Genomic DNA, 12,168 nt, shown 5'->3' with positions numbered 1-12,168 from the left:
GGGACAGCCCAGTGGGGGTGAGTCGCCGAGCCTAGCACCCCCCACTCCCACCCCCGACGTCACACGTGCTCGCTCGCACTCAGCCACGCGCTAGAGGTTATTCTTTAAACCTAGGGCAGAAACTCAGCGGGAGAGATCGCGGCTTGCACAGGAGGGCCCAAACCCCGGGAGCCCGCGCCCCACACGCCCGCCCCGTGCGCTCCCGCGCCTGCGCCCGCTCGCGCCGCCGCAAGTCACGGCGGGCGCTCGGCTCCTGGCTCCCAGGTGCACCGCCGCGTTCCCACGCCTCTGCCGACGCCTCTCGGCGGCCATTGGTCAGTAAGAACCAGCCTCTCCGTGTTAGCCAATAGAAAGCCACGCCGTCCCGGATAGGCGGAGCCTGGAGAGTAGCCAGGGCGGGCCCGAGAAGAAGCGAAGGGGCCCCGCCCGCGCGGGGGGCGTGGCCAGCGCCGGCTCTTGCGCCCGGGCTGGGCTGCGGCGTGGGAAAGAGCCTCCAGGAGCCGACCGCGCCGCCGGGGGAGCGGCGCCTGCAGAAGCGGGGCAGGGAGGGAGGGCGGGAGGAGGCCGGCTCGGCGTCGGTAGCTGCTCGTTCTCCGCCGCGATGAAGCGCCCTTGTGAGGAGACGACCTCCGAAAGCGATCTGGACGAGACCATCGACGTGGGGAGCGAGAACAATTACTCCGGGTGAGCGCAGAGAAGCGGGAGAGGGGCCGGGGAGCCTGGGGTGGAGAGGAGACCGTTATCCTGGGGAAGGGAAGGCTCGCCCAGCTAGACTCGGGGTGGGGCGGGAGATGGGGTGGGACCCGACTGCAAGGGAACCGGATCGGAGCTTGCGGGATGGCGAGGGAGGGTCCCGGGCTGTCAGCGCCGGGCACGCGTACTGGCACGTCCGGGCGACGCCCCCGATACTGGCACTGTGTTTAGAGACAGTTCCAAAATAGGCCAGGAGAAAAGAAAAACAACTGGATTTCTGTTTTGAGAGAAACTGGTATCGCGACTTGAGTTTTCGAAGAGTTAGAGCATCTGCGCAGTTAAAGCTAAACGGGCAGGTTGACAGAGGGTGATCTGGCTGACCCACGCATGAGTGACAGATGTAACGAGCGGATGAGGCCCCGTAGCCTGGACTGCTTGCCCTTTAGTCTCCAGAAGATCAGCGTTCTGATCACAGGAGACAGACCTCCCGTTTCCAGTGACAGCGAGATTACCCAGGCATTTTAGAGCCAAGGCGGGTCGAATGATAATCGCTTCTAATTGGCGTGCCCAGAAGCGCCTTAATTGTTCGCTGCTGTCACCCAGAGTGGAATCCTTCCCGCATCTAGGAAACTGGATTTATTTCACAGGCTTATTTTAAGACGAAGAAAACGAACCCTGAAAAGAGCAAGAGGGGGGAAAAAAGACGCTTGAGAGGCTGTTTACCAACTCTCTCTCGTCGTTAAAGGATTCTTTTTAAAAAGTGAAATCAGAGGCTGTCACGTGAAACGGTGAAATCCGTGGAGAAGGTGAGGAAGGAGTCCGAGTTAAGACCAGAAATGAGCCGATGAGGTGGTAACAGGAAAAAAAAACATAACGGGACCTGGAGAATTTAGGACCCTAAAGAAGGATATAGCACCTGTGAATTTCCAAGTCCTAGGAAAGTATACATTAAGCGACCAAGTACATAACCAAATAATCAGTTGACTGAACTTTGCCGTATTAAAATGCCTTTTAGTAAACTCAAGGGGGATTGCACCTTCTCGAGATTGAAGTTTAGTTTCAAGGCTGGTGACACACTTTCATTTTCAACGCATGCAAAGTACAAGGCGAAATTTCGACTTTCCATCCAATGATGTGGTCAGGATAGTCTTTGACGTTTTGCAATCGTACAAGTCTTTGGTTGTATTTTAAAATTTGCATATAGAGACACATTTGATACGTTCCATAGGTCTGGCAGAAGGGACTAGGAGGGACACGCCCAGGTGGATTGTTGACTTTTAGGAAACACATGAGGAGAAATAGGACACATTAGTCCCTGACCCCTCACCCTCACTGGCTGTCAGTGTTTCATCGTGGAACTCAAAAGTTCAGGGTCATTTTTGCCACTGGAACTGGCATCGAAGTTACACAGTAGCAGTTTGAAAATCATGTTTACTTGTTTAGTGTATGTGTTCAGCAAGCTGCATGTCGCAGTTCTGTTTGTGGAGGTCCAAGTGGCGAGGGGAAGCCCTTGCATCCTGTGGGCCCAAGGGATGGGACTCAGGCCAGATGATCAAACTCTGTGGCCAACTGCCTTTACTTGCTAAGCCGTCTGAAGGCCTCATTAACAGTTTAAGGCATGATTACTATCTGGAAACTAAAATAAAGCCCCAGAAATGCATAGTTATGAAAGAAATTAACAGACAGAGAAAAACAATATAATGCTCAATCAACCAGAATTAGGTGCCATGCAGTGGGTGGGAAAGGGGGAATTATTACATCAATACAGCACCTGACTATCTTCCTCCTTCACAGGCACAGTACGAGCTCTGTGATGAGGTCAAATTCACCGACAACCACCTCTCAGATTATGGCAAGAAAGAAAAGGAGAGGGGTAGGTGACCCTCCCCGTGTCATGTAATTAAGCATGTCACTGCTGTTATGTTTTCACTTGGATAATCTTCCTGTGTACGTACCCTTACATTTTTGTTTTGCTTTCTTTGGGCTAGATCATAGAAAAAAGGCGTCGGGATCGAATAAATAACAGTTTATCTGAACTGAGAAGACTAGTGCCAACAGCTTTTGAAAAGCAAGTAAGTAGTAAGTTATCCTCCCCCCTCCCCCCCCCCAAAAAAAAAACAGCTCAAAGCATCTGATTTTCTCATCTGGGAATGTGGATTCTTCTTGAAGCTCATTAAAATAATAGTGTGTGCTCTGTGCACCCGATCCAGCATAGAACGGCTATTTCAATAAAATGCTTTGTTGTGGCAGAACTATTAAAAACATAATCCATCATGAAGCCGAAAACATTTCCATTTAGCTTATTTTCCCCTTAAGGGTAACAGTGTTTCTGCTTTCTCTGTTCTTTCCATGAAGCCAGCGGGGATTTTGTTTAAAATTGTGCTGTATGTAGTATACTTGGGGGGTGTTGTATGTGAAGTGTCGTGTTTCCCCTCAAACTTCAAAAGTGCTGGTTTTTTTTTTTAATCAAAATTAAGGAAGTAATATTTCTATGTTGGTTTCCTAAATTATACTAATATGGTTTATTTAGCAAGCTACTTTCATTTTTAATTCTTAGGTTAAAAGAACACTGGTTTGGGATATAATCTGGAAGTTTGATTAAGAAGTCAAATTAGTCATAAATGTTGCTTTTCAAAGTTCTGTTTTTTTTTTTTCTTTTACATTAAAAAACAAAAGGTAAAAGCAATTGCCATTTAGGAAGGTAGAAAGCAAACAAGTACGCTCTCCTTTGTGGCTCTGGATGTGTGTCTGTGCTCTGTGGTGGATGCAGAGGCTATGAGTGTATTTCCAAGTGTGTAGCCATTTCTGTGCTGAAAACGTTTTCAGCTGAGTTCCGGATTGGGTGCAGAACACTAGTTGGTTGTTTATGCCATTTCTGTTGGTTTGCTTACTTCGTGATTCTGCAGACACTGTAAAGCAAGCCCCACAGAGGGCCTTGGAGGCCATCCAGGGACACACCTCCAGGGCCACTGTTGGCCACTTTCACAGCAGCTCCTCAGGCATCCTCATGGACATGGTGAAGAAGGAGAAGTTCAGGCTCGCTGTGCTACTGTTGACTACATATTTAGGACGGAGGAAGACAGACTCTGCAATCGATATGCCATGTGTTCGATAAGCTATTGTGATAGCTGATGTGTTCGATAAACTATTTCCAATTAGGTGCAAATGAAAGTGGTAATTACCTGTGTGGTTCGTTTGTTTGTTTACTTTTCTGAGTACTGACATCTCTACACGGTGACACTGAGAAGCAGTCACTCTGGTGTTTTTTTCCCCTCCATCTTCGTTTGTTAGGAGTCTTAGTCTTTTCTTAAATATTGACTTAAACCTTAAGAGCAAGCCTTGGTCCTTTGGCAGCTAGTTACTGTAAACACAAGCTTTCCCATTGACCGAGTCTGGCTGCCAAGCCCAGGGAGCTGGCCCTGCCACAGTTAGAGGAACATTCTCCTCAGAGACGCCGAGGAACTGACACTCCTGCTATTTACTGTTTGCTGAAAAGAAAAAAAAAAATTAAGTATAGGAAAAAAAACATATTGGTTTAATTATTCAGCTTCTCTAGGAAGTTAGTTAGCCCCAAGTCACTGTAAGTGTAGCATTTCTTTCAGTTAGTTCCCAAAGGTTGCTTTATTTAAGAAGAGGAACAATGAAAACGAATTTGCAAGACTGTGTTTTTTTGGGGGGATGGGAGGTTATAGTTTTTTTTTTTCTTCAATAATTTACTTTTTTAAATTCACTTTACATCCCAATCACAGCCCCCTTCCTCCTCCCTTCCCAGTCCCGCCTCAAAGTCCTACCCCCCTTCCTTGTCCCCTTCCCTTGTCCTCAGTAAAAGAGAGCCCCATCCTGGGACATCCAGTCCTAGCAGGCCTGAGCAGGTCCTCTCCAGCTGAGGCCCAACCAAACAGTCCAGGTAGGGAAGAGGATCCAATGACAGGGGACAGAGACCAACACAGCCCCCCTCTACTTGTTAGGGGACCCACATGGAAACAGCTGCACATTTATCACAGGAATATCTTAAGAATACTTTTGAATGATTGGTAAATCCTTACACACAAAAGATGTTCTTTAAGTAAACTGCAAAGTCCTTTCTGATTGTGATCCTAGAATTCACAGTGACACCTGCTGGTGACCTTTAACATCCTTTCCTACTTTGTTTCTTTTACTGGTTTTCTTAAAGACTTACTGGGATTTTTCTATTTTCGAACATTCTACTTTTGATGCTTTGTTAAAGAACTATATCCATATCCTCACGAATTAATTCTCAACTGTTTAACTGCTGTAGTCTTCAATTGTTATGACAATAAAATGTCCCTTAAGAAAATACATCATTAATGAAGGCAAAGTTCAAGAGCTTTGCAGTTGGCGTAGTGTTTGTAGGATCATTTTACGAACACAATTGCTCTTACTATTTAATGAATAATTTCTTTGATGCCTTTTTTTGGTCTTTAGAAGTTGCAAGTTAATGCCATTGGCTATGCTGTAATAATTGGTGGGTTTTTTTTAATATAAAGTTTCGAATGCATTCAGAGTCTGTCCAGATGACTCAGAGATTAAGAAAATGAACTCTTCTAGGGGACACAAATTTGGATTCACACACTGGGTGGCCCACAAACACATTTAAGTCTAGCTCCAATAGGTACCTATGACCTGAATAGGTATCTGCCTATACACACACACACACACACACACATACAAACACATGGGGGGAGGGAGACACAGACTCACACACATAGACACACACATGCACCATTAAATTTTTCTCAAGTTTTTCCTGTGATGAAATTAAACATAGAATTTTATAATGAGAGGCAAAATCGGAACTATAGAACTAAGTTTGGTATATAATGTTCCAAGAGAGTTTCTGTAGGACTCATGAGACTTTATTATTTGATTCTGAAGGGATCTGCCAAGTTGGAAAAGGCTGAAATATTGCAAATGACAGTGGATCATTTGAAGATGCTCCAGGCAACAGGGGGTAAAGGTAAGGGTTTGTACCATTCACCCCCTTTCTACCTTTCTCTTTTCTTCCTTTCCCCGTAATGTCACGAGGAAGTCACAGTTGAACAGCTCTCCAACAAGCTGAGATGAGCAGCCCCAGGTTAAAGCTGTGGAAATCAATGCTAATGGCCAGATTGAACTCGTGGGAAAGAACTTCTAGAACAAAAGAAGCACTTGACCCCGGGCTTGTGTTTGCTTTCATAATACTGCCGGAGTAAAACTTCTTTCGCAGCAGCCTGGTCATACGTTACTTTGGGATTGGAGAAGTCCATGCTGAAATGTTCACAGAAAAACAAACACACAAACATCCAGTTATGAACAGGACGGGGACACACTGCTCTCTTCTCTCTCTCTCATTCAACCCAGGCTGGGACCCAGACAGTTTAGCCTTTTAAAGGAAATGAATGACTCTAGAATTATTTTTTTGTCATCATTGCTCAGACCACTTTTGGCCTGCCTTGACCTGACACATTCACCACATTTGCAGTACAGGTGCTAAATCTCTACTAGAAACACCAACAGAACAGGCTCTTCCTGGGGAGAACACACGGACACAGATATCCACATGCCGTGGCAGAATGTCCTCTGTACTGGACAGTAGTTCATCATGGGAGAATTGTCAGGTCAGGGTAAGACCCCCCCCATGCTAAAAGAACAAACAAAAAAGGATGAATTGTGAGTCATAATACTCGTTCAGGGTCATTGTCCGTCTCCACTCCAGTCTGACTTCAAGTTGCCCTCTTAGCTTTATGGCTCTTCGGTGGAGCCTTCGAAATCCATCTCAGCCAGGTTTATTCACAACCGAACAAAGAGAAAAAGCTTCAAGGTATAAGAGCTGAGACTGAAGGCTGAAGGCCTCCAAGGTGCAGCATAGGCTTCGTCTACACAGTCCTGATCTGAGAAAGGCGGGGCAGGGCATGGAATTAAAGGCAGATCGCTTTTACTACTCTGAAAAACTGATAGAACATCAGCCTTGACCCAAAGCGCCCCGTACTCAAGGCAGGAGGACAGACTGCTCTACATGATGCCTATAATCTGCCTCAGGTCAGGACAGTCAGTATAGAATACAAATATTACTGTCACGTAGAAGCCAATGGTTAGATCCTAGAGGTCAGTTATCCCACCCAACCTGGCTGCAACCTTTGGCCTGAGTTGGAAGTAACCTGCTGGTCTTCCCGTGTTAAGCTAGCAGCATATGTTACACAGGCCCTAAGTAGTGTGTCTCTAACCTTGGGGTTCCAGTAGAGCAGTGAAGTTAGACGTGGTCAAGGAAGGCTATGGATTACTCTACCTTCTCTCCAGTTGGTAGCCTTGAGGTAAAGGAATACTGACATAGGCTTAAGTATTTGGCATGCGTTGTACTTCTAAAGAGTAAGGTTGTCCTCTCTGTCACCTTGTAACAAGTTTTACATTACTTTATACCCAGACTACTTGAGCAGTCCTAAATCCTCCCTCCTTTAGTTAGTTACATTTCCAACCATGTGCCCCATAAGCTGCCTAACTGCTGGGTCCCTTAGAGAGGCCATCCCAGGAAGAACGTGTAGGCCTTGAACAAGAGGGCCACCAGGGTTTGCTCACCTGCCCTGACTTCCAGTTTCCTCCAGTGTAGAGGAAGGATGTGGTTTCTAAGGTACTTGCATGATAGTGACTTGGGTTCTCCGGGTCATTAGCTCTGTCCCTGGGACTTAGTCAGCTCATCCTCTCTGAGCCCCAGTTTGATCCTTTGTAGCATAGAGAAAGTTATAAAGGGCTCCACGCAGGTGGTTGTAAATCAGTTCTCAAAGCCTAGAAACCTGTGCTGGTAGAGAGGAAGTGTTATGGGCTCGTGTTATTGTTGGCTCAAGACTCACTTATACGAAACAGCTGCTCACCATCATTTCCTTCTGCTTCCAACCGGAGGACAGGAGCTACATGATTCATATTCCTTAAGATGCAATAAGACCCAGCCATATACAGCCATTTAGCAAGCAAACTTCAGGTGTCATTTACTTTACAACCACCAGTGAAAGTCAAAGAAGTTACTGTGTTCCTTTCAGCCTGTCATAAGATTATGATAGTTTCTAGGGAAAAACCCAAATTCTTAATTTTTTCAGTGTCTCGGGACTGTGATCCACACCTCCCTCCTTTTGAGAAAGTCAGAAGCTCAAGCCTGAAGGGGACCCTAAAGATTGTCATATGGGACCCTTCCATGGAGACATCCTGATGAAGAACAACATTTTCTCCTAATCCCAGGGGCTTTCTTAATGGCTGCCCTGGGGTCTAGGGATGAAAACCAGTTTTACTGCTAATACTCAGCCTCTCATAGTCTCTTGTTCTGCTCAGTGCTATTTCAGCTGTCCTGGAGGTTATATTTGCCCCCCAAACACCCATTTCTCATCTCTAGATTACTCAGTAAACATAACAGCAGTTTCTCATACTTCGATTATAAAATAGTCTAGAGGATATTGGCAATTTTTGCTCTGTCAAAGCATAAAGTAATACATTATAAATGCTTTTGATGAAAATAAAAACCTATTTTGGATTAAAGAGGTATTCAGAGACAGAGTATGAAGGTCCTGGGTCCCATCCTGGAAAAGCCAACTCCCTGAGACTTTTTCTATTAAAAAAAAAAATTTGTGTGTGTGTGTGTGTGTGTGTGTGTGTGTGTAGATATATTGTTGATGAAAGTCATTATCTCATAATGCTAAGCCTAAGACATTCCATCCTATTCCCAGAGGTATTCCAAACATGAATGCCCCTATTTTATTTTTTTCTTATTGTGATACTTCAATCCTAGTTTAACTACAGCACTGCTAAACTTGTTGTGCATGGCACCTGTAAAGTATCCTTTCTTTACCCCTGGGGGGGGGGGGGCATAGCAGCCATGTGTTTCCAGAGTCATCCCATCTCTAGATAACACAAGAGTGGAACCTAAGTGGGTGGCTGTTCTTCAAAGCCTTATCATTTCCCCTTCTTTTGCCCGCTCACCTCTGTCTCGCCTCAACCCTTCTTCAGGCTACTTTGACGCCCACGCTCTTGCCACGGACTTCATGAGCATTGGATTCCGAGAGTGCTTGACCGAAGTGGCTAGGTACCTAAGCTCGGTGGAAGGCCTTGACCCGTCGGACCCACTACGCGTGCGCCTCGTCTCTCATCTCAGCACCTGCGCCTCCCAGCGAGAGGCGGCAGTGATGACTTCCCCCATGGCCCACCACCACCACCCCCTGCACCCTCACCACTGGGCAGCGGCTTTCCACCATCTCCCCACAGCCCTGCTCCAACCCAACGGACTCCACACATCAGAGTCAACCCCATGTCGCCTATCCACATCTTCAGAAGTGCCTCCTGCTCATGGCTCCGCCCTCCTCACAGCAACGTTTGCCCATGCCGATTCTGCTCTTCGGATGCCAGCCACGGGCACCGTTGCACCCTGCGTGCCACCTCTGTCCACCTCTCTCCTGTCTCTTTCGGCCACTGTGCATGCCGCAGCTGCAGCGGCCACCGCGGCTGCGCACAGCTTCCCTCTGTCCTTCACGGGGGCTTTTCCCATGCTCCCGTCCAATGCAGCAGCAGCAGCTGCGGTCGCTGCTGCCACAGCGATCAGCCCACCCTTGTCAGTGTCCGCAGCCTCCAGTCCTCAGCAGACCAGCAGTGGAACAAACAGTAAACCTTACCGACCCTGGGGGACAGAAGTTGGAGCCTTTTAAGTTATTCTTGAATCTCTTTGCAATAGTAACTGATGTCCTCCATGTTGGAATGAGCTTCAAGCCTCCGCACCCGGAGGGTAGTCATGCAGATACGTCCAGAGCCACACAGCAGCGATAAGGCGATTTGGGAAGCAAACCTCGCACAGATGGAAATGTAGTATTAGTATTTTCCGTTGTTTAAGGCAGCTTGGCAACTGACATCAGCAGCTTGAAAGCGACACACCCGTTTCCATTTAAACTTTCTTGGAAAATACACCGATGTCACCGTCCAGTGGTGCGTTAATACTCCGGACTGGGAAAAGAAAAATGCCATAACTGAGTTCTCCTGAAGCTAGAAGGGGGGAAAAAAACATGTTCTCTAAGTGCCTGAACTAAGGGATGCAATGTAGCACGAGATCAGAAGGGTATAACTGTTAGGTTGAGAAAGGGAAGGGAGCAGACAATGTGTTGGGCCGCAGATACATTGTTCTTTGTAAACGAGAAAGGTGAATGGAAATCAGGTAGAAAGAAAGACAGTTTTATCTTTGTTTTCTTTTTAAGGACTTGCCAAGCAATGACATTTAGCAATTCACTGAAATAAGCAATTCCGCCAGAGCCCCCATTAACAAGCATTTCTGCCCTGCCTTCAAGTGTCTGTACCTCTGGTGAGCCCTGGCTTAACACACAGTGCTTCTCTATGTAAACTTCCAGGTATGCAACACACTAGAAGCAGTTACCTACTGTGCGCCCAACAGAGGCTCATTCACACCAACTCGAAAACTCAAAGGAGTCTGGATTAATTTATTGTTGCACTTGGACTATATCTATATATTTAACTTCTTCGGTTTTCTCCTGACCACATGTAATGTCTGTTCTTGTCTGTTTGGGGGCAGGGTTGTTGCATTTCTGGAAGTAATGAGATCAGGAGAGATGATGTGGAAGGGAAAAGCTACATGCTATAAATGCCCTGGTCAACTCACAAGGAATGTATGGAATGAGGTGTACATACATTATTTTTGTTCATGTCTAGACTAGTGCTACATAATGCTGTTTTGGTTTTGACCTTTTTTTATCTTGTTTAATGACAAAATAATCTCTTTAAGACGTTGAAATTGAGCACCTGAGATTTTATATTTGAAAGATAAAGACACAGCATGTACTCTTATGCACTTGGTTTCTCTGCTGTGTGGAGAAGGTAATAAACAAGAGAATATTAAACAGAATGCACAGTTATACTCATAAATAATGTTTTTAAAGTTGCTGTTCCTAGTCTCTGTATTACTTTGTAACTTTTTTCTATGCAAAGGTCTGTGTGTCACTAATTAAATGATGTCCTTTTTGACTATTTCATGTGGATGAGTTGCTTCTCAGAATGGCAGGCTGACATTGCCTTTCATGTGAGGCCTTCTTCTACCAACTCTTTCAGCCATAGCTTTGTGCTGTGTGTTTCAAAATCATTTAATCGATGGAATTCACATTTTACATTTAAAATCAACTTCATGGAGCTTACGGATTAAAAACAGGTAAGAAATGCAAAGGGAAAAAGTAATCATTTCCCTCCATGTTGTGTCGCTTCTTACTCATTATCTCTGTTAGTTAGTTATAGATGGTCCCAGTGTGCAGCACACACTGGCCTGGAGTTTGCTGCAGAGCTTAGCTTGGCCTGAAAGTCACGATCCTGCTGCCTCACCCTCAGCAAGTAGCACCATTTAATCATAACCTTTGCTCTTGAAAAGGTATAAAAAGACTTCCAAATAAGAGACTATCAAACTCAGAGAATGAGCTACAATGTGTCTTCTTGTGTAGCTCACAAACTAGGCAGTCTTTGGACATCAGTAGATACACGATAGGCTTGGGCTCGCATTCAGATGTTGAGTTCCCTGTGTCTTTGAAAGTTTCATTGATAAGGTGGAGATGTCGTAGTTCTGGCCCCTTGTTCAGAGAAGCCTTAGGTGGAGCTTATAAATCCCTAAGCCAAAAAAAAAAAAAAAAAAAAAAGCACCAAAAGAATAAAAAAATCTTTGTATCATTCATATCAATATATCAGATGAAAGATTAGGTGAGTCTTGTCACAATGGAGGACAGTCACACTAGTTTGGAAAATGATGTCAGTGGTATTGTGGGGGTGGTTTCTGTCTTGTGAAGCTGTATACTACTTTTTAGGTCAATCATGCTCCTGTTTGTTCCAAAAACATAAAAGGATTTAAGTCTTTTAAAAATCATTTCAGGGGAAAAGAAAGAACTTTTAGGAGCTGATTTGTTGGTGGGTTTTATGTAACAGCCCCCAAGATAGCACAAAGGCATTCTAGTAGAACAGAAGGAAGACAGGAACAATTTGAGTTTTCCCCAAACTTAAAAGCTGTGTGTGTGTGTCTGTGTGTGTGTGTCTGTGTGTCTGTGTGTGTGTGTGTGTCTGTGTCTGTGTGTGTGTATGTATAGTATGTATATGTGTGTGTGTCTGTGTGTGTATGTATCGTATGTATATGTGTGTGTGTGTCTGTGTGTGTGTCTGTGTGTGTGTATGTGTGTGTGTGTCTGTGTGTGTGTGTCTGTGTGTGTGTGTGTGCAGCTAGAACATAGCTTTGCATTTCCCATCATCTCGCATGTGCACATCCTTGAGCTGTACTCTGCAGGTTTGGGGTGGTGTGTAGGGACTGTTAGCTTTTACAATCACTTTCAAATGAAGATGCATGGAGAGATGTGGAGAATATTTTTCTCTGGCAGCAATGAAGGAGGGGTATTGTTCTTTCTGAGATCGCTGACAAATATTCCCTTTTCTATTTTATTTGAAGAGAGATGGAGAATTTAAGGTAAT

At 45.4% G+C, this 12,168-nt stretch overlaps 1 protein-coding gene across 1 annotated transcript; it reads left to right on the top strand.

Moving 5' to 3' along the window:
• Positions 1-601: 601 nt before the first annotated feature.
• Positions 602-9,482, top strand: HEY2 (hes related family bHLH transcription factor with YRPW motif 2; the record flags this gene model as incomplete). The annotated part of the gene is made up of 5 exons (XM_080929225.1): positions 602-684; positions 2,488-2,566; positions 2,682-2,765; positions 5,590-5,671; positions 8,683-9,482. The coding sequence occupies 5 exons, from the start codon at positions 602-604 to the stop codon at positions 9,372-9,374; spliced, it is 1,020 nt and encodes a 339-aa protein (XP_080785351.1). The 3' UTR covers positions 9,375-9,482.
• Positions 9,483-12,168: the final 2,686 nt, after the last annotated feature.

Source organism: Micromys minutus (assembly GCF_963924665.1).
Source record: "Micromys minutus genome assembly, chromosome: 15".
In the NCBI taxonomy this organism is placed as follows: domain Eukaryota; kingdom Metazoa; phylum Chordata; class Mammalia; order Rodentia; family Muridae; genus Micromys; species Micromys minutus.
This window is presented reverse-complemented; position numbering and strand designations above follow the sequence as displayed.